Source organism: Physeter macrocephalus, chromosome 8 (assembly GCF_002837175.3).
Source record: "Physeter macrocephalus isolate SW-GA chromosome 8, ASM283717v5, whole genome shotgun sequence".
NCBI lineage: Eukaryota > Metazoa > Chordata > Mammalia > Artiodactyla > Physeteridae > Physeter > Physeter macrocephalus.
Genome location: NC_041221.1, coordinates 109,907,115 through 109,929,401, shown reverse-complemented (window position 1 = coordinate 109,929,401; position 22,287 = coordinate 109,907,115). Strand labels below are relative to the sequence as shown.

At 43.3% G+C, this 22,287-nt stretch overlaps 1 protein-coding gene across 5 annotated transcripts in view; it reads right to left on the bottom strand.

Annotated features, from left to right (window-relative positions):
• Positions 1–22,287, bottom strand: part of MCC (MCC regulator of WNT signaling pathway) — a 296,048-nt gene that overhangs the window by 99,030 nt on the left and 174,731 nt on the right. For all 5 annotated transcript variants that reach the window (XR_008618101.1, XR_008618100.1, XR_008618099.1 and 2 more), the window contains exons 3-4: positions 11,790–11,932; positions 1,561–1,703 (exon numbers count right to left, since the gene is read on the bottom strand). Coding sequence is in view for 1 of the 5 variants with exons in the window: in XM_024120283.3 (XP_023976051.1) it covers positions 1,561–1,703; positions 11,790–11,932 (286 nt within the window). In the remaining 4 variants the exon portion in view is untranslated. The remainder of the gene's footprint in view (positions 1–1,560; positions 1,704–11,789; positions 11,933–22,287) is intronic.

The window sequence follows — 22,287 nt, the reverse complement described above, 5'->3', positions numbered from 1 at the left end:
CGGCATGTGGGATCTTCCCGGACCGGGGCACGAACCCGTGTCCCCTGCATCGGCAGGCGGACTCTCAACCACTGCGCCACCAGGGAAGCACCCCCATTCACTCTTGATCCACTGATTCTTTCTCTTCACCACAGAGTAATTGCTTCAAAATGCAAACTTGATCATTTCATTCCCCCGACCCCCAACTATTAAAATCGTTCAGTGGTTTCTTGTGGGTCTTTGAATAAAGGTCAGATTCTCTAACATGGTCTATAAGATCTTGCACGATCTGACTCCTGCCTACCTCTCCAAGCCTCCATCTCACATCTCTGTGCCCTCCACACAGGATGATCTTTTCTCACGGCCTTAAACACATCTCTCCCTTCTCCCCTGAATGCCGTTTCCTCTTTTATGTACTCAATTCCTACTTATCCTCCGGATCTCAGCTCAAATGTTACTTCCTAGAGGAAGCTATCCTGGAAATCCTAAACTGAATCCCTTTGACACACTGTCATGGTACTATGTTCTTGGTGTTATAGCACGTATATAGGTTGACAATTAAACATAAGTGTTTAATATTTGATTAAAGTCTCTCTCCCCAACGAAATTTTGAGTTCTACTGTAAATCGTACCATACTTTCTCCTCCTTCTCCTCGTTCTTTTCCCATCACTCCCCTGTGCATGAACATTTCCTAAGATATAGTGCCTCTCCCCATTTTGACTCCACACCATTTCAACCATAGGGATCTCCTTACCTTATGACTTCAAAGCCTTTATCCTCAACCCCAATCTCTCCAGAGATCTAGTTAAGCATCTCCAAGTAGACCAGAGGTTTTGCAACCTTTCGACTGCAACCCATAGCTGGAACATTTCACTTGGCAACTTACAACATATAAACATCCAACAAATACGTTTCATGAAACAATACTGTCATTCTATTTTTTCCTATTTGATTTCATTTAAAAATATTTTATTTTTTCATATAATTTCAAGACCCATTAATGGGTCACAACCTGTAGTTTAAAACACACCATACCAACACACTGTGCCAGGTATTTCCACATGGACATTTCTCTACAACCTCAGACATAATATATCTGTTTCCCAACTCACTTCTCAACCAAGCTTCCTTACTAAGGAACATAATCATTCTCTTAGTCATTCAGGATGAACACGTTAGTCATTTTGGATTCCTCCTTACCCCAAAGTTGCTGAAACCTATTGGTTCTTCCACTGTGATATGTCGCTACTTACTCCATCCTTTCCATTCCTGCCATCTCAGCTCAGATTTTACTGTAACTTGGAACAATGCCATAGCCTTTTTAACTGGTTCCCTACTTCCAGAATTTTCAAGCAGAAGGTGACGTATATTTGAATCGCAAGGCAGAAAGGGAATTCAGCTCTTTGGTTCCATTTTGACCAACAAAGGAGTATGTAAAGACCTGAAATGCATGTGCCTTCATCTACTCAATAAGCTCCTTGACTAATTAAATTTTAATTCAGGCTGCCTTATGTTTCTAAAGTTCCTATTACAATCCAGAAACCGAACTCCGGCTTTGTGGTAATGGCAGGCAGACTCACCCATGTCCGCAGTGACCATGGTGGACTGGTTTTCAGGGATGGAGACAGAGTTCTGGTCTTGGTCCACACTGCGAGAGTCCTCATTGACCTCGTGCTGACTCTGGCTGAGTTCTGATCGCAGTTCTGAGTACTCATCCTCCTCCCTGAGAAAAAAAAGGAAGTCAGCCTCCACTGACAGAGACGTAAGACAAATCCCTAGAGAATATGTCTTTTAAGGACAAGATAAAGACACTCAGAAAGAAAACAGCCAGGTCTCCTCTCCGAGCCACATGGATCAGGATTCCTCTCAGAACAAAGAGATGGGCACATCTACGGTCAGCATTTGAAACTGAAAGTTTGCTTCTGTGTCAACATCCATACCTATACACCAAACAAGATTCATCTATCAGCCTACCACAAACTTTTCCCTTTCAAAGATTTCCTCAAGAAATGAGATTTCTTCACCCCCTCAAATTCCGAGGTGGAAAAAGAACGGAGACTACTAGCACTGAGGCCACGGTAAGCAGAGGCGTCGAAAGTCTGGTGAATAGGAGTGGCTCAGACCATCACCAGCAGGGTCCCACTGGTGCGTTTCCTTCCGGGAAGAGGACATAAGGAGTACTGAGGCTGCAGCGACTAGAAAACCAGCACCTCATCTGTGCAGATCAAAACCAATGCTCCAAGAAGTATATGGGTCAGCATGTCTGAGAAATATCACACTTAGTTTCTCTAAAGGAAGTAAATGGAGTTAGGGGATAGGAAAGGAGGATGGGGTGAGGAGAAGAATGGAATCAGTGAGTGGGAGAATACCACACAACGGTCTATTTCCTCCACTTTGCATTTGCTAGCAGGAAGACAACATCGAAATGCAGCCGTGTTTCATCTGCACAAGCACACCCCACCGCCTTCTCAGCCTCTCATGGATCCCTCACAACCTCTGGTCTCTGAATTAGCTATGAGCAAGCTAAGAAAACTCAAAACAGACCTTCTCCCCACACCACCACAAACACCACACACACACTGGATACAGAAATGGAGAGAGCAAACATTAGCCCTCTTTGAAGCATTTATTTTGCAAGTTAAGCCAGAAAAGAAAATTGTCAAGGGATTTAACTCTGAGGTTGGCAAGTCCACAGGTGTGTCTGCTCAGCCCCAGGGGGAGGGTGTCTGTGAAGAAAGGAAGGAAGAGAAGAAATTCTCTCAACCTGGCATTCACTTCAAGTTGGTGACAACCGGGGGTGGGGGGTGGGGTGGGCAGAATGTCCACAGTTTTGGGTGGACCAAGATGGTGAGTGGTGTTCATTGGAACTTGGGGAAGAGGCAACTGCCATTTGAAGCTGGGGAGACACATCTATATTAGAGAAATGGGAAGAACTCTCCAGAGTTCTTGGTTCTCTCAAGAAATCAACATCCTCTCAGGGAAGGAAATCAGCTGAGCCCCTGCTTTAGAAAGTATTTCTAATAAGAGCCACACAGAAATCTGGGAAGACTTTAAACAGATATAAAACCCCCAGGCAGTCAAAATATGAATCAGAATGGGAGTGGTGAAGGCAAAAAATATAGGTTAACGTTCTATGAATAAGTTATTTATTAGACATCTGCAAAGTCAACAATAATTAGGTTTAGGAAAGAAAACCATTAAAAAGTACTCTTAAGAGTCACCTTTTTGATCTAGAGGGTAACTGTGCCCTGATATATCAGCTCTCCTTTCAATCAGCAGTTAAAACCCTGATTTTAGTTAAGGGGAGATTTTGTGTATGATGAATAAATTATCTTTGTTGCATGGCCAATGTAATCAGCTTCAGCTTGGCTGAGACTGTTTTCCAACCAAAAAAGCCAGATGAATGCTGCTGCTGTATTTCTGGTATAAATGGCATTTGAAAAATCTTTCATAGCCACCTTCAACCCTCTTGGCTTGGCAGGTCCCAAAACACATAGTGCCTGCCAAATCTCCTGCTTTGTAAAAATTACTTTATTAGGATGGATTTTATAAAGGAGTGAACAGGGAAGGGTGGGAGAAGGAAGCTGTTGAGGGAAACATTCCTTACTGAGGTCAGAGCACAGACTGAAAAATGACACCACACTAGAAATGTCACCTTAGGCAGAAGGCTTCCAGTGTCATGAAATGCAAACTAAGGATCCTCACTCAAGGTATTTGATTGAGCACCAAAACAAGGATAGGATGGCAAAAACCAAACAGATGCTGTCTTCTGGGAGTCAAGTATGTTCACAACAAATTCTAACCTAAGAAGGATGCTCTGGGTGGACACAGGAGGGGCATCTGGGGCTACAGGTGTGCAGTGACCAGGGAAGACTTCCTGGATGAAGCAGCACTGAAGATGAGCCTAAAGGCAAGCAGATTTTAGATAGGTCACGAGGGTGCAAGGGCACACGCAGATACTCAGAGGAGCCCGTGAACGTGAACATGGACATGTAGAGCTTGGGATAGAGGCTCGGGAGAGCTGAAACCAAAATGGGGTTGCAGGATGGAACCATGAGGCTGGAGCAGCACTCAGGCCACTTGCTGAGTGGACAATTTTGATCAGAAGGAGAATTGATTGTATTGAAGGAGGCAAATAATCAGGGTTAGATGGCAGAAATAAAGGAAAAAAATGTGTGAAATCGAGGAATTCAGAGGAAGGAGTAAGTCTTGCTGAGAACTTTTATGGAAACAGATAAAATAAGCAGCCAGGGAAGTGCAGATGGTCTGTGGTTTTGACCTCACAGGGAGAGGCTGAGGTGAGCACATACCATCCATGGTTAAGGTTCCCCCTTATGGTAATCGTAATGAAGGTTACAGTGCGAAACAACACAAGCAAACAACGTAAACAGTAGTTAGAGGTAGAAAGCAACCTTGTGAGAAGATCACGTGGATTTCTGTGTCCCCAAAATGAGGCATTAAAAGGTTAAACTGAACCTGACATGAGAAAGTTTGTGCAACCCTGTTTCTCCAGCTGACTTGGTAAAAAATCTTGGAGTTGCATATCTTCGTCATCTCCTGAACATCCGTATTGGCACCGTTCCTGAAAGGAGACTGGAATCTGGGACTGGAAAGTGACAAAAGCCAATGGTCTCTGGGCCCTTTGTTAAGTTGACAGTCAATCTGGGACTGCAGCATTTGCGGAAGACTGATGCTGGGGGTTCTCTCTCTACTGTTTTATTCAGAAGCATTGGTCCATCCAGAGAAATGGAACAAGAAGTCAGAAACACCCTGCTGATCCATGGCAGTTTTACAAAGGCAAGCATTTGAGGCATGTTTTTAAGGCTGCTCTGAGCAGCAGGGCGTCACCTAGCTGGTCAAGGTGTCTAGCAAATGACACAGCATCGGCATCTCAAAGTGACTTTATTGTTTGCTTCCTTCCATGGTGTATATGGTAACTCTTGGTAATTGATATCTTATTTCTTTGGGGAAAAAAATGCCTCCCCCAAGAACACTGACTGCTAATGCTGGTGATGAAAAGGAAGAAAATATGAAAAGGTCCAAGAAGTGATCAATGTAAGTCAAAAAAAACAGAGGCTTTGATAAACAGATAAATGTTGCTAATTGTATGCTACTGTGGCAGTTTCCTAATTATGGAATTACAAAGTTCTCAGGTGTTTTTCTTTGGAACATAAAGGATCATCTCACAGGATTCTAAATGTACATTATTTCATTTACTTCGAAGCATCTGTGAAGTGCTTCCACGTTGCTTAGTTTAGAGTTGCAATGATTAACGCTCGCTGCTAGCTTAACAACAAAAAAAAACCAAAAACGCTCCTAAGGTGGCAGGGATTAGATTGTATACACACCTACGTAACTAGCAGAGGCAGACAAGTCACAGACTGGCAGACTGGAAGGGATCCTGGTGATCATCTAAGACAGGGTCAATACCTTTGTTTTACAAATAAGACCACTGAAGCTTCCAGAGGCTAAGCGACTTACCTAAGACTATACAACCAGTTAGCAGCACAGCCTAATTCCTAAATCTAGTACCAACAAAACAATAATATGATGGCCTAAAGAAAAGATTTCTTTTTTTTTTTTTTTAAAGATTCTTTCTCATTATTAGCTAGGGGTGAAATGATCTAATTAGAAAAGGAAAAATTCAATGAAAGTATAATTCTTATCATGCTTTCCAGACCTTGAGCTGAAGTACTATGGAATCAGCAGCAGTTGATAAAAATATTACTTCAGTAGCAGTCTCTGTACCTCTTTTATTTTGGGGTGCACATTCATGCCTTGTCACTGGATTGGAGTGACTGGTGAACAAGACCCAGAAGAACATCTGCCTGCCTTGGTAACTGCCAGTCAACTATGTCCAGCTAGCCCAGCCTACCTGAGTGTGCGGTCTGTCTTTTGAAACACATTCTGTCTCTCTTGCAATTAAAGGCCGACTTGCCCTGAAATGGTCATCATTCTTCTAAAGAACAAAGGTTTTTTTTAGATACAGGGAGGAAAGGTATTCCTTTCAGTTCTCCTAGAGGATCTATAGCAGGAAATAAGTGATGAGTAAATACCTCTTCTTATTTTTCCATATAGTACAGAGGAAGTTCAGACTCATCTAGGAATCTTATGGTGAATAACTGAACAAATGGGACTCTGAAATGCTCTCCTATGTATATAATAATCCATCCTTGTCATCAATAAGTACCAGTTTTAACAAGGTCTGATATAAGATTCATATTCAGAAACTTCAAATAGTGAACAAGGTTGGAATATGTACCACATAGGAAGACAGAGAGAGAGAGAGAAAGCTACCTTATCTTCCTGGGTTTTATTTTTTGTTTCATTATATTCTACTCTTTAGGCCAGAAGTTAATCAGAACAACATGTTTTACTGGGAAAGAAAGAGGTTTTGGTTACACTGTTTGAGATGCAGCAACATGAAGATGGATAGACAGATGTACCACACAGGCCCAAGTGTGGGCCTGAAGATCAGGAGAAAGGTCGGGAGCGTAGCATCGGCACGAGATTTTCACGAATGGGTGTTAGAGTACAAGGAGGCTTTGGATACTATCTCAGTCACTAAGTGAGGAGAATTTTGCAGACAAAGAAGCAGAAAGGTCAAGTGCCAATGTCAATGTGACACAAATAGGAGAGGTCAGTGCTTTAGGGCTGCAGCCATCCTGGTGAAAGGCATGGGGGAGAGCCCAGGGTAAGAGCCAAGGCTGAAGATGGATCTTAGGGACAGAGGAGAAGATCTAGGACATAAAGGGTCATGGAGGTTTGAGAAGAGTATACCAGTTGGGAAGGAGGATTTAGGGTTAAATACTGCAAAAAAGGGCCAGAAACAAGAAAAAGGTCACTGGATTTTTCGGTTAAGAAATCATTGGTGATTTTCAAAAAAGTGTCTTAGCTTATGCTGCTGTAACAAAGTACCATCATAGACAAGCTTAAACAACAGGAAATTATTTTCTCACAGTTTTAGACTTTGGTCGGCAGTCCAGAATCAAGGTGCCAGCATGGTTGGTTTCTGGTAAGGGATCTCTTCCCGGCTTACAGATGGCTGCCTTCTCACTGCGTCCTCACATGGCAGGGAGAGAGCTGGAGAGCAAGCGAGCTCTCTGCCGTCTCTTTTTACAAGGACACTCACTAATCCTATCATGTGGTCCCCATCCTCATGACCTCGACTAAACCGAATGACCTCCCAAAGGGCCCCATCTCCAAACACTGTCATATCGAGGGGTTCACCATGTGAACTGGAGGTGGGGGGGCACAATTCAGTACATAGCAGAAGAAGCTTTGGCAAACTGTTGGGGTCAGAAGCCAGACAGCTGTGGGCTAACAAGCAAATGGGAAATGAAGTAGAAATCATGAACTACTCATGAGAGTTGGCAGTGAAAGGTTGATGTTATGAGAGCAGCTTTTGGGAAAAGAAAATAATCTCCTTGGGAAACAAAAGATCTCATGTTTAATTTGCTTAGACATCTTTTTTCCTCCCCCAGATCCAAAGTGAGCTACTGACGTATTTTTCCATTTTACCCATCCCATTATATAATCCCCCCAAGTCAGATGAGCGTTAAAAAAAAAAGCCACAACATACAGTTAAGTGAGAAAGCACATATTACAAAACAGTGTGCTCTATATGATCCAATTTGCTTAAAATATTCATGAATAAAAAATTTTTAGAAGGCCATAAATACAAACTGTTCAGTGTTTATTCCAAGCAGATGAGATTTAGGGCACATTAGGCAGAGTTCAGTTAGGAAAACAAACTCTTCTGGGTGTTTCAAGTAGGATTTAATTTAGGTAGTTTCGTGCTTACAAAACCATCGGAAGGAAGGACTGGAGAAGAGAAGGGTGGGTGGAGGCCACCCGGGGCTGTCAGATTTGCCATCAGAGCTGTGGTCCCCTCCAGGATGAGGAAATTGCTGCTGCCTTCACACCTGCCCACAGCTCCGGGGTCAGGCCAGTCAATGCAGGGCCTCATGTTCACCAAAGCCTGTATGTCAGCTGCCACCATTATGGCCTAAGGGACAATGGCCCCCAACTCCTTTCAGCCTTCCAGATCCAGGTGAATGCATCTCACTGGAAGAACCAAAACTGTATCCCAGAGCCCAGCTGTTAAGGGAGTTTGGGAGGTAGTGCCCAGGGTCAATCTTCTTTGATTTGGGGGAGAGTAGAGAGAAGGGGTGGGAATGGTACCAGGTGCCAGACAACATCCTTCATGTGTCTACAGTACTGTCTACAACATCCATCCATACTACTGTCTTTGGCTACTTGACAACCATACACATCCTCTCACACATACTTAAAATTTCCAAATTGCAACAGCAATGACATCAGGCTTCTGTAACTATCCCTCGTTCAAATGTAAATGTACTCACCTTCTCATCAAAATGGGAGACCCAAAGTCCCGTCGGTAATTATATCCATTGTTAGGTGAGCCTTCCTCTTCTAGTTTAATGACAAATTCACCTAGGTATCACGTAGCCTAACTATTAAATGCTAAGCTTCACCAATACCAACTCACCTTATATAACAGGAGAAAGTAAGAGAATAAAAAGGAAATGGCATACATACATAAAAAAGCAAGAAATTATGCAGTCTAGTCATCCTGGAGACTCCGTGATCAATTAGCCATTATCAAAAATCTCTACGGGTCGAATCATTTTGATTCCTACTGCAGCCCTGTGGACCAGTACAAGAGCCAAGCCCACACTGACTCCAGTAGTGAAGCGGCATCAAAGACCCCATTTTAATGACGTCAGCTCCCACCCAACATTCCCGACTCCCATGGCCTCCGGACTCCTATGTTATACTAGGGAAGTTCTGGCAGTTCAACATTTTTTAATGTAATCCTCCAATGACTCTAGTTTTCATTTAATCAGACTGCTGGAGATAACACACTAAATCCGGAACGTCTGATAGGAACAGCTGTATCAATAAATTCATCATCAATCTAACACTATACTCCTCCCTCCCTGGTCTAGAACACTAAGGCCCTAATCCTATACATATTCTTCTCAAGTTTCTGTGAATATAAATGAATAAAATCTTATAAATCTCTTACATATTTTAACTGTAACTTCCAAGGTTGGATTTTCTACTTATCCCCCTGGGGCATGATTGAATTTGGCTACTTTTAGGCCTAAAGATAAAGAGGAATGGAGTAGCGGTGAGGTATGAACGTATCTGATACCCTCTGCCTGGCATCAGATTGCTACAGAGTCTCCAAGCAAGGTAGGACTAACTTTATCAGACTGGGAGTGGGACTGCTTCTGCAGGAGGGGAACTTCAGTGGCGTTTGCAGGCTCTAGGCATTTTGATTCATTTGAATCTACCCAAATGTGTCCATTTAAATTCTCACCATTTCATCTTTTCCTATCAGTGCTTTAACCTTTAACCTAAGAGATCTGATGTGGCTTTGAATTCAACTTATGTTGGAATTCAGCAACCTGCAGTGTCTGATTCTTGACTACAGTAGCCCTGTGGCTATAAAAGATGGGAAAGTCTTCTAGGGCAGTCACAGAAAGTCCCTGGTTCTCTGACCGTGACCTGAGAAAAAAAATTTAAACTATGAGACTGTCATATCTTTTTCTTACGTAATTCAGTATGGCTTAAATGTGAATATATCACAAACCATTCCCTTATTGATGATTTTTCAGCTTTTCCAATAAATTCTTAACTCAGACCCAGATTGAAGTGACAAGAAAGTCTATAAGGTGCCAGGAATGTACCTGATTAGCATGACAATTCTCTATAGCCTGGATATGCCAGGGCAGTTAGAGTTCGTCCAAGGCATCTGGCTCCTCCGGCACTGGGTCTATTATCGCATCTCAGGACCTGAGAGCAAAGCCAATTTCCTGGAGTGATGGAGCCTGGGAGATACGTTGGCTACTAGAGCTCAGGGGACAAGAAGAGCCTTGCCTTACTGGCCCACATGTCTGCTAGTCTTCCAGCTTTGCAGGGAGTCCCCACCTCGAGGAGGGGCTAGCGCATTTACATAATGAAAACTGGCAGAATTTAATGTGACATCTGTACAGATGCTATCTTCCTTTAAATAAAAGGCACCGATAAATGTTTATGCTCAGGAAGCTCACTGTAGACAAAGTGAGAGAGTGGCAGGGACATCTATACACTACCAAATGTAAAACAGATAGCTAGCGGGAAGCAGCCGCATAGCACAGGGAGATCAGCTCGGTGGTTTGTGATCACCTAGAGGGGTGGGATAGGGAGGATGGGAGGGAGGGATAGGCAAGAGGGAAGAGGTATGGGAACATATGTATATGTATAACTGATTCACTTTGTTATGGGGCGGAAGCTGACATACCATTGTAAAGCAGTTAGACTCCAATAAAGATGTTTAAAAAAAAAAAAAGAAGCAGCTCACTGTATTTTAACATGAAGCAGTTTGGCCATTATATTCAATTTAAACATCCTGAAATTGAGTTTTCTAGGTGATGCGTGATGCATTTTTTTCACAACTCACTGAGTCCATTTGCCTTCACCTTCTCCAGGGTATAAAAGTGCAGCATGTTTTAATGGAAATTACAAATTTGCCAGTGTACTCTGTCAGCCTCTTTAAAGTCTGCTATAATCATTTCTTTGGGCTGAAAATTCTTCTCTGCTCTTCTAACCTACAATCACTCTGAAGACCAGGATACAATTCAAAAGGCTTGAGGTTCTAAATTGGAATATGAGATGTATTGTGTGGCTCCAATACAGTGCAAATTTTTCCACAACTTTGCCCTGAAACAGAGGCCCACCAGTACTCTCATCAAGTAGCCCCATCATTACTGTAACTCTCAGAGTTGGAACAAAATGCATCCAAAGTTTCTTCTAACCCAGGACTTCCAGAGAGAGAGTTTAAAGAAGCTGCCTCTAAAACTGTTTTAATTGAGGCCTATACAAACAGGCAGAGTGCAAAGCGCTCTTTCTCCATAAAAGTAGATGCCAACCATTTGTTTTCCTGAGGGCTATTGCCTGAGAATGGGCAGGAAGATAAAAGTTCTCTTCCTTGGCTCAGTAAGTCACTTAAGCAAACCCCTCTTGTGGACAGCAGCGCAGACACACCAACTAAGTGCTGTGTGCAGGAGACTTAGGGGCCAGCTGATTGATGAGCAAGGAAGGCAGAATCCCCAACAATCACTTTTATGGAAAGAAAACTGAGTAAAGGCAGAGATATTGCGGGTTCTAACTCCACCTCTATCTGCCCTCTCTTAAGGGTAACTTCAAAGTAGTCACTTAACATTTTTAAGCCCCAGCCTTTTCACCAATAACGTGATAGATCAAATCTTGCTCCTCCCCAACTGGCCGCCTTAGGAGCTTGTACGAGGCTACGCCAATGTTGGTAAGTCAACTTCCAGTGAGCTCAAAAATTTTTTAGATTATCTAGAAGCATACGTGATGTTTAGTTAAAAGCCACGTTCATAAATCTCTCAAAATCCCCAAGGGATGCACTGAGTTTGTATATCTAGAACAGACCTGGTGAATAAAAGGGCTGGTACAGATGCTGGTCCCTAAGACAGAAGAGGCTCCATTTAGAACCTGTTGATAAAGCAACTCACTCATCCTCCCCTTATCAGTCAACTGAGGATTACAACTCCCACCCTGTCTACCTTTCAGGGTTACCATGAGGCTCAAGGTCAGAACAGAATAAGGGACGGGAAAGCAGATGGTTAACAAAGTAAAGATAAAATACTTATCAACTGTAAAAATATTAGTTACACGTAAAACACTGTTATGATTCATAGGGGTGACTTCAAGTCCGAAACCCAAGTTACCACCCGGACGGGCAGAGAGTGAGCCTTGACTTGGAGCTGACTACCTGATGGTGGTGCCTTGCAAACGGTCTATCTTCTTATTGAGCTCAGCGATGATGCTGTGGAGTTCGGTGATGCGTTCCTCGTACCGAAGCGTCGTTCGCTCCTGGACGTCCTCATGCTCTCTCATGAGGTGGGACTGCTCACACTGGGATCGAGAGAACAAGACAGAAGTGCCAATGAGTTGACACACCTACAGGTGAGTGATTCTAAGTTTTACGGCCTCAAACCATTACAACCTCAATGTTGAGTATGCCCCAAATAAACATACACCTGCGCATTGGCCATGAAGCCCAGAAGACCCGACAATAGCTGAACTTCACAAAGCCCCTGGTGGACATCTGAGTCTTTACCTTTCTAGCTCTCATTTGCTCTCTGGGAAAAGGTCCCTCTGCTATAGCACACTATTCACACCTCCTGTTTTTCCTCAGCCACAGAGTGGGCAGATACCTTTTTTTTGGAATCTGAATCTTGAGTGAATGGATCTAAAGTTGCATGCTGTCAATTCACTTGACTGAGGGTCCTGATGAGACTGCCCTCCAGTTCCTGCTACCTCTATCCCCAGAGCTGCTTTCTTCCCAAGTTCTTTTTTTTTTTTTTTTTTTTTTTGCGGTACGCGGGCCTCTCACTGTTGTGGCCTCTCCCGTTGCGGAGCACAGGCTCCGGACGCACAGGCTCAGTGGCCATGGCTCACGGGCCCCAGCCGCTCTGCGGCATGTGGGATCCTCCCGGACCTGGGCACGAACCCGCGTCCCCTGCATCGGCAGGCGGACTCTCAACCACTGCGCCACTTGGGGGAAGCCCCCCAGGTTCTTTTATGGCTGCTCATTTTTTCCTTTTTACCAATTCATTCCTTTTTTGCTGAAGTTTGCTAGGGTATGTTTCAGCCACTTTTCAATCAAATAATCCTAAATTGTATGACACCATTTCTTATCTGGCTGGTTATCTGCACACATAATGTTTTCCAATATCCTTTCCTACTAGACTATAAACTCCGGGAAGGCAGGGGCTGGGTGTTTTCATGACCTAGCCCTAGCACCTGGCACACAGCCTGGTTCACTGTGGGTGACCTAGGCGTGCGATGGGACGAATAAACCGCTGCGTTTCAAGAAGCCAAGGAGCTTCCCTTGCTCAGCATTTGAAGGATTAAGAAGCAGCAGATGCTATAAAAACATGTTTGCATCTTGAGTTTAAATCCTAAGGAACCTGTTCATCTCCTTCACTTCTCTCCCTCCTCCTCAATCCCCAACCAGTCATTGTACATTTAATCTCATTTACATAAAAATAAAACACTAGTCAGTGATAGAACAAGGAGTCAAGCTTCTGCCCCTGTCTACTGCGTTCAGTTCAGTCCTGATTAATTTCCTGTCCAGCAGAGGAATTTTAACTTCATTTTCCGCAAGGTTTTTCTAATGCCAAGAGCCACACGTACTTGCCAGCTTTGCACTTTCAGGGCTGGGGGCAGGCGGGCAAGGTAAGACTTCTCACCCACCACGTCCAATGTCCTCCCCGTCCCTAAATCTGCCAGGCTTCCAATGGTGTAACCCAGAAGCTACTGGGCAGGGACACAAAGCCTTCAAAACAGACTGCTACCTGAAACAGAAGTACTCAGCAAAGTATGATAAATACGTTGGTATAAATCATGGCAGGGACCATACCTATGAACAACAGCTTGATCACTATGAATGTAGTAACTTCCTGGGTGCTGCTCAGAGCTCCAGAAATAAGACTGGAGAGGAACCTGTACCACAGACTTTTGTGAGATGGTGACTTTCAGAGAAACAGTGATGTGAACTTCTGTTCTTAGTGACAACCCAAAACATCAAATAACCTCCACTCAAGGTCCAACACACAGAAAGTAAGTGGAAACAGAGGCCAGGTGGAAGGACAAGTGAAAGTCCCATCTACATGGAAGCCTTCCTAACCAGAATAAAACCCTGACAGGACATAAATACTCTTCCCAGGAAGTTATGCCTTTTCACCTGTGATCCATCACACTTTAAGAGGAACAACAGAAGTCCACAAAATGACAGTGTCTTACAGATAGCACCTGTCAGCAAATGAAAATGCTTCTTATTTCTCTCCATAAGCAGAATACTGCTTCTCTCCATCCTCGCAGAATATCTATGAGCTTTTATTACTGGTCTTTTTTCCCATCTTCAAATTGTGTATGTGAGTGTGTGTGTGCACATGTGTGTAGTATGCGTATGTGCGTATGTAGCTGACGCTCTCATGAAGGTCACCAGTTCCAGACCTTACAATAGTTATGAGATAATGCCCGCTCTGACCTTGATCTTGTGGATGCCATGACTCCTACTACTTTGTCATCTTGCTGGTTCCTGCTCTGGGGTTTCCCATATTCAGTTCTCTAGGGCTATAAACTGCTGTGAAACGCTTCCCCTTACAAACTCCACGAGCTCTCACTCTCCCTGAAATTCCCCACTTATTCCTCCTCCTTCAGTCTTTACAGGTCAACAGGCCGCCACCACCACCAAGGCAGACAAGAAACTGCAAATCCACTTAAAAATGAAGATGCGTAAGTGTTTATTCAAGAAAAAGGCACAGGATCAACCGGTAACCACCAAGCCCACTCTAGGTGCCCCTGTTGGCTGTTAGGAGCGATCTGAGAGGTGAGCTCCTGTGGGGCTGCCCGGCTTGCAGGGAGATCAGATGGTTGGTATCCAGATAACGAGAGCATGAGAGCTGGTGTCGTACCATCTTCCCCCTGCCTCTAACTGGAAAGTCCGCCTGGAGGGTAATGAGTATGAACAAGACTCAACAGGAAGCCCGATAATTCAGTCAGACAGAACAGCGCTTGCAGGTGAAAGGATAAAAAAGATTCATAATGTCTATTTGGAACTTAGGAGTTCATCTGGGAGTAGCAACAAGAACATCTTAGAGGAAAAAATTTCTCAGCTGAAGGCAGAGGTTACATTCCTATATTTTTCCATATGTATGTTTTTTCACAATGGTGGAAAGCCTCTATAATTTAATACTTCCTCTAAAATTATAGATATATCTTGATTTCCTAAACTATGATACGGTGCTAGGTGCCATAGGGAGGGTCACTATGACACCTACCTTGAAGGGAAATGCGGTCGCAGCTTCCAAGCAGACTTCTCTGCTGGTGCATAAGAAACATGGACAGAATTGGAGGGGTGGGGGGGAAGAAGAGATGATAGAATGGTGCCCTGGAGAGTCTTCTCCCAGTGAAAAGAGAATACTGGAAAATAATTATCGAAACTCCTAGCCTCCAGATGAATGAATGACTGAGAAGACATAGCTCAGGATATAGCTCATAGTTGATTTGATGTTACAAATCAAAATCCCGGGCTTCCCTGGTGGTGCAGTGGTTGAGAGTCCGCCTGCCAATGCAGGGAACACGGGTTCGTGCCCCGGTCTGGGAGGATCCCACGTGCCTCGGAGCAGCTAGGCCTGTGCGCCACAACTGCTGAGCCTGCACTCTGGAGCCCGCAGGCCACAACTGCTGAGCCCACTCGCCATGGCTACTAGGCCCGCACACCTAGAGCCCGTGCTCTGAAACAAGGGAGGCCACCGCGATGGGAAGCCCACGTGCAGCAACGAGGGGTGGCCCCTGCTCGCCGCAACTAGAGAAAGCCAGCGCATCAATGAAGACCCAATGCAGCCAAAAATAAATAAATTAAAAAAAAAATCAAAATCCCCTTGAGGTATCTCATTAAACACGCTTCACCCATTCCATGCACACACATCAAGCCCAGCCAAAGATGAGCGGAAGCGCTGCTCTCCAAGCTGAATGACAAAAATCCCTTGAGCTTTTCCAAGCTGTGGTGTCGGGAGAAGTGCATCAATTCCCACAAGGGCAACAGTGCAGGACGAAACAAGTCAACACCTGCAGGAGACAAAAGAACTCAAAAAAACACTCTTGTTAAACAGCTCCCATTCAACTGCACAAGACCAAGCCCAGGAATGGGGCACATCAGTGTGTTAAAAGTGGCAGATGAGTGGGGAGCACCCAGGACAGACAAAGCCAATCCGTGAGCAATCAGTGCCTTCCTGCCCTGGCGGCCTCCCACACAAGCAGGACTGGCCTGTTAAAATGAGGCCCTGTTCAAGTATCACACTGCCCGTGCCTCTCACTAACCCGAGTTTCCGAGAGCGTTTTTTAACCCAGGAGGCTATGTGATTTGGGGTATTCTGTTTCACAAGGATGCAGGCTAGGTCAAGCTGTATATTGCACCTCCATATGAGTCACTTATGGGCAGGTATTCCAGTAAAGCCTCATTTAAGAGGTAATATAACAATGACAACCAGACAGGAAAAAGAGAATTACTCCTATGACTACTACTTAACGTTTGCACAAATTTTTCAGTTTAAGTACATTATAGAAAAATTTAAAGAATGATAAAAAGACATCCACTTTTTCATAATCCATTAACAAGATCTCTTTTCAAACGGTGTTCATTTTTTCTCCAGTATTTTCTTATGTATGTGGGGCACCGCCAGGACCACCATAAGGGATGCACATCACATAAGCATCAGCACGCTGGTGGCTGCCTGCAGGGGCGTTTACCAAGACTCTGATTCACCTCCATCCATGCACGTGGAGGAATATTTCTCCTCCCCCATGAAGCTGAATAAGGCCATGTGACTTGCTTGTCCAGCAAGATATGAGTGAATATACACCATTTTTGCCTAGAAGCCTTTAAGTGCTTCTGTAGGCTTTCCCATATTCTCTTCCTCTGGGCAACACTCCGGACGGTAGAGGCTATCAACTCGGGAGGCTGGGTGAGGACAATGCAGCAGAGTTTCCTGCCAGTCCCAGTGAGCTCCCAGCAAGAAGCCAAAACATAAACCTTCGATAATTTAAGCCACTGAACATTTGGGGTTATTTGTTATCATTGCATATCCCGACGATACAACCACTTTATAGATGAAAACAGAGCAAACGCACAGGGACTATTTATTAAAACCCAGATAGCAAACGGAATGCTCTGCAAAGTCCTGAGTCCTGTGTACGCCATCAAGGGGTTGAGGCTGTTGTAGCCACAGCCTTCTCGCCTCTACTCCCTTCCAGCTCCCTGAGCCGTGGGCTTAGCTCCTCCTTACCATTTGCCTAAAGACCTCAAGTGGTAGCAGAGTGATCCCCCCTTGGTCTCTTACCCTGAACCACCTCTGGTGAACTCCAGGAAACATGAACATTATGCCTTACAATACCAGAGGAGAGTTAGGAAACCCAAAGAGCTCTCTCCTCAACTCCCTGGGAGCACCGGAAATAGAAAAGTAGACATCAGGGGGTATAAAGCAGGGAATTCTAAGTCCCTCCAGCTCTCATCAAGCCAGCTTTAGCTACCAAAGTCAATTACTCAGCAACAACTTTCTGAACAGAAAGCAATGGCGGCTTCTTCTAGCAAAACTTGCAGATGAGGGATTACTTTCGCCTCCTTACTGTATAGAAACATCTCACATAATTTCAGCTGAGCAAAATAAGAAATGGTCTTAAACAACATGCTACTGCTCTTTTTTTTTCTTCTTCTATTATTACAGAGAATTTTACCCAGGGTCCTCCAACCTATATTGCATTTTTGACTGATCCTACAGTACAGCAAAGCCAGAAAGCCTAGGCTTGCAGCATCTTGCCTGCCATGAATTTCTGGAGGTCAGTATCATTAGGAAGCTGGATTTCTCCTGCAACTACCGACTTTCAGTTTGAAGGGCAAAGAAAAAAAAAAAAAAGATTGGGATTAGATAGGATGGAATTTTGCTTTTCCTGAATTTCATCTGGAGCTTAATACATACCCTGAGCTTTTTCTCTAGGTTTCCGCTCTCCTATCATGATGATGAAGCAAATTTAAAATCTATATAAATACTTGTCTCTAGCCACATAAATGGGTGAAACAGCCTATACGCAAAAATGTTCAATAAAAGCAAGCAATATCATCATTACAACCACTAAGAATAAAACCCTTTAGGCTCATCTCTGCAACTGGTGCAATCCAGGGATAAAGCTGTGAGTCAGCCTAGAGACAGACTGGCCTGAGAACTTGAGCCCTTGTTGGAAAAACCCTGTGTAATGCGGTGATGCTAAGAAGCTTTATGGTTTTGTTAATGTTCTTCACTGGGTTTTATCTTATTCCACAGAGGCCACTGATCTTTAATCATCACATTAGTCTCAGCTGTCAAACCTAAGGGTATTATAAACTCCATTCTTGAAAAATGCAATGGCATCATTCATTCGTTAACCCTCTCAACCATCGTGGGAAGAGGGTCGGCACCGCTCCCTTTTAAAATACGCTAAGGGCTTCCCTGGTGGCGCAGTGGTTGAGAATCCGCCTGCCGATGCAGGGGCCGCGGGTTCGTGCCCGGGTCCGGGAAGATCCCACGTGCCGCGGAGCGGCTGGGCCCGTGAGCCATGGCCGCTGAGCCTGCGCGTCCGGAGCCTGTGCTCCGCAGCGGGAGAGGCCACAACAGTGAGAGGCCCGCGTACTGAAAAATAAATAAATTAAAATAAAATAAAATACGCTAAGAAGTTACGCTACTTTCTCAGGGTCACACTGGCTTGATCACAAGTAATACCACTCAGGATATTTCTACCCTCATTCAAAGTCCTTGCCCAGGTTCTCCTGAGGGGTAGGGTGGGGAACCAAGGCAACTAAACAAAGAGGCTCAGCACAAATGGAAACTGTCATCCACAAATGGAAACTGTCATTGACAAAACAAAACAGCTAGCGCAGAGTACCAAAGAGTATAAACAAATAAGGAAGGAATGGGGGGAGGGAGATCCTGGCAAAGAGAAGGCATCCATACTACCTCTGTAAGTATCTCATACAAGAGAAAGAGTAAAGAAAACTCTCTCTCCATTACATTTAATGAAAACTATATTTGTCTTCTTCCTAAAAGTCAAGCAGTAGAAAATTCAGAACACTTGCTATCTAAAGATAGAGAGCTTAGAAATAGAAGGTGTACTGTATTACTACTGACCAATTTCAAAGTGGCTCAGAAGCTTGTTTTGATATATCTCCTTCTGTAGTACTTTTAAAAAATGCAGTTACTGAAAATAATTGTTGGTATTAAACACAAAGAAAATATGCTGAAAGCATCAAATCAGTACCGTATATAACCTTCGCCACTTTCTCACCAGGCTGTTCCCCAAGAAGGTGTTTAGTGTTGGTACAAATCACATGCGTGGGTCTGAGCACCTGTTTGATTTGGGAGGGTAGATATTTAAACCAAATTAACCTGTGCCCTATTCCCCACCCTGTTTGAGATCCCCAGGGCAGCCTGGGCAGCTTAAAAAGCAATACAGGATTAGTACAGCTATGGATTCCCACGAAACCTAGATTCATACCCTGACTTTAGGTGCTTTCTAGCTCCATAATCTCAGGCAAGATATTCAAATTCCCTAAATCTCACAATTTCTTCATTTGTAGATGGGAAAGTTAAGGTTTTCTCATCACAGGTCATTATGAGAACTCAGTGAGATAAAGCATGCGGAATGCTTGCTATACTTCCTGGCACAAAACAGAGCTAAAGAAGTGTGGTGATCATCACTATTGTATGCTAATAGTGGCACTGTTAATCAGATCCCCCAGGAAGCTGTGATGGACAGACTCTAAGGTGACCATATGATCCCTGTGTCTCCTTTGTGTGATTACCATCTCACTGAATCTGGGTGGGACTGTGTGACTGCCTTTAACTAACACAATGTGGCAAATGTGATGGGATGTCTCTCCCATAATTGCATTACATTATATAAGACTGTCTTGCCAGAAGATTTATTCCAGAATCTTTCTCTCCATTGCTGGCTTTGAGGAAGCAAGCTGCCATGAGTTCTACAACCACAGAGAAATTCTGCTAATGACGTGAGTGAGCCTGGAGATGAACTCTTTCCCTGTTGAATGTCCAGACGAGAGTGCAGCTCTGTCCACACCTTGACTGCAAACTTGCAGAGGACCTAGTTAAGCCATGCCTGGGATCCTGATGCACAGGAGATAATAAATGTGTAAGATAATAAATGTGTGTTGTTTTAAGCCAGTAAGTTTGGGGCAATTTGTTACACAGCAATAGGATACAAATACAGAAGCACTTTGCCTTCCCTATCACATTGGTATTGGGGGTCCTTTACTTAGCTCTTCCTTTCCCATCACTATTAAAACTCCACTGACTTTTGCCCATGTATAAAGAGCCTTCTTTTATTCAACTAGTTCTAACTGACTTTTGCCCATGTATAATGAGCCTTCTTTTATTCAACTAGTTCTAGTATCACCATTAATAATTACTCAACAGATTATGAAGCTCTCTTTGATTATTTCTGATGAACAAAAGCACCATTTATACTTTACATTTTAATCATAGCTCTGTAATATTTAGAGAGCTGGTAAAACTTACTAAAGCCACAGACTATACATTTATACACAAACTTGCTCTTCCACCATCTGGTAAATCCTCAAATACGAATCACTTACCAAGGCATGTAACAGAGAAAGCACGGCACAGACACTTCCTTGTTCTTAATTTTTCTCGCATAAATCTCATCTTTATAAAAGGTATAAGCCTGGCAAAACTAACCTTTTTTTTCATGTTCTTTCCTGGGTCCCAGTATCTGAACTGGAAAGACATTTCCAGTGAAAGGAAGAGTAATTTTTAAGTATATTTACTGTAAGTATACAAGCAAGAGAGTCAACTAATGGTACTATGATGTAACCATCAGGGGTAAAACCAGGCAACAAAACTATCACATGATATTATCTTGACCATAAGTTAAATCAAAAGGGAGCTGAATCAATCCCTGACACAGCAGACAAAAAGTTTCCTATTCTCCTCTTATCATCCTCTGCATAAGCTGCTCTGTCTTTGAGCCTTAAATTTTAACAAAAACCTTCCTGGTCATCTTTTAAAATCCAAGACTGGGGTACATGCCAGCTTCCAGTTAAAAGCACTCACAATTTCTTTTTCCTAAAAAAAAAAATTCTCACCAGTAAGGACTATTAACAATGGCTGGCTTTACACCAGCTTAACACCATTCTATTTTTTCTTTAATGCAAAAACAGCTACTTTCTCAAAAAACTAAAAACACCTTAAGAAACAACAACAAAGCATTTTAAAAAGTTTTAATTCACCAGAGTCCACTATAAATATTATAATGCTGTCTTTCCAGTTTTTTCTATCACATTTTTGTTACTTTTATAATCAGAAGGAAAATATAAAGTTTTCATCCAAGTAAAAATTGAAAATTTCTGTCTCTAACATCCTGTATGAGGAAAGAACACTGGTAGCCTTGTCTTGGCTCTGGGGCTGGCTGCTCATTTGACCTGGGGTAAGCAAGTTAACCTCTCTGGGTTGCCTGTCAAATGTGGAAGTAGATGATCTCAAGTACAAAGGGTCTTTCCTCTCTACTCAAACAGTCTAAGATTATGAAACATGAGTTTTCAAAACCTGCCATAGGTCATTCTAGACCGATGACTGTGGCAGCCTCATTCTTGTAATCTCTCTGAATTCCCACACAAATATAGAGAACCTACACATCAAAACCAAGTGCTTAGAGATAAGGTATCCTCCTGAACAACAAAACAGAAACAGGTAGGGAAAAACCAACAGCATCCACAAGACCTAAAGGGTGTCTGTGTGGGCAGAAGCAGAGGGAAGAAACAAGACTGAGGGACCCGAGAACTGGAAAAACCCAGAACAGCCAGTAAGTATACACAGGAAAGTGAAGAGGGCCAACTGGGAGGGGTTTTGCCTGAGCCAAGAGTGAGTGAGCAAGGGGCCCACAGTAAGATCTGAAGGCACTAAGGCAGCTACTCCCTGTGAACTTTCAAGACTGGCCCTAGGACTCTCTGCCAGGAGGAGAAACTGCTGGGAGTAGGATCAAAATTGAACAGGATGGGGTAATAGAGACAAAGGAAAGAACAGATCAAGACAGAAGCAGGTGAGGGGAACAGAGCCAGGAAGTGTCGGAAAGCAGGTTGCCATATTCGTGAATACAAGGAAGCTCTGTGAACTTAAAAAGGCCAAGTTCAACTCTGCCTCCTAAAAGTTCAAAGAAACTATTTTTCACATAAAAATGAAAAACAGAACCGTATTGAGGGCAAATCCCACATAAAGTTACAAGAAAGAAGAATGAAAAAAAGAGAATAACATCCCTATGAACCACAAAAGCATGCCACAAAATAGAGAACCCCTCTCCCCACAAAAAGTCCCAAACAATAGACTACTATTTCAAAATAAGCTAAAAGACTTTTAAAAGATGAAATGACATAAAACATGGAAGAACATAATTCAAAATTAGAAAAACTCAGACAGAAGGTAATAGAACACACACACAAAAGAAATAAAATAAAAATGCAGAAATAAATGACTAAGCCAGAAGGCACACAGGAGGGGATAAATACAACATATAAGGTCTAAGAAAAACAGAAGATGGAGAACAGGAAAAACAAGGTAAAAAGGGAGAGATATAAAGGATGTGAGATAGTGACAGATACTGAAGACAGGCAAAGAAGATCTAAGATATAAATAATAAGC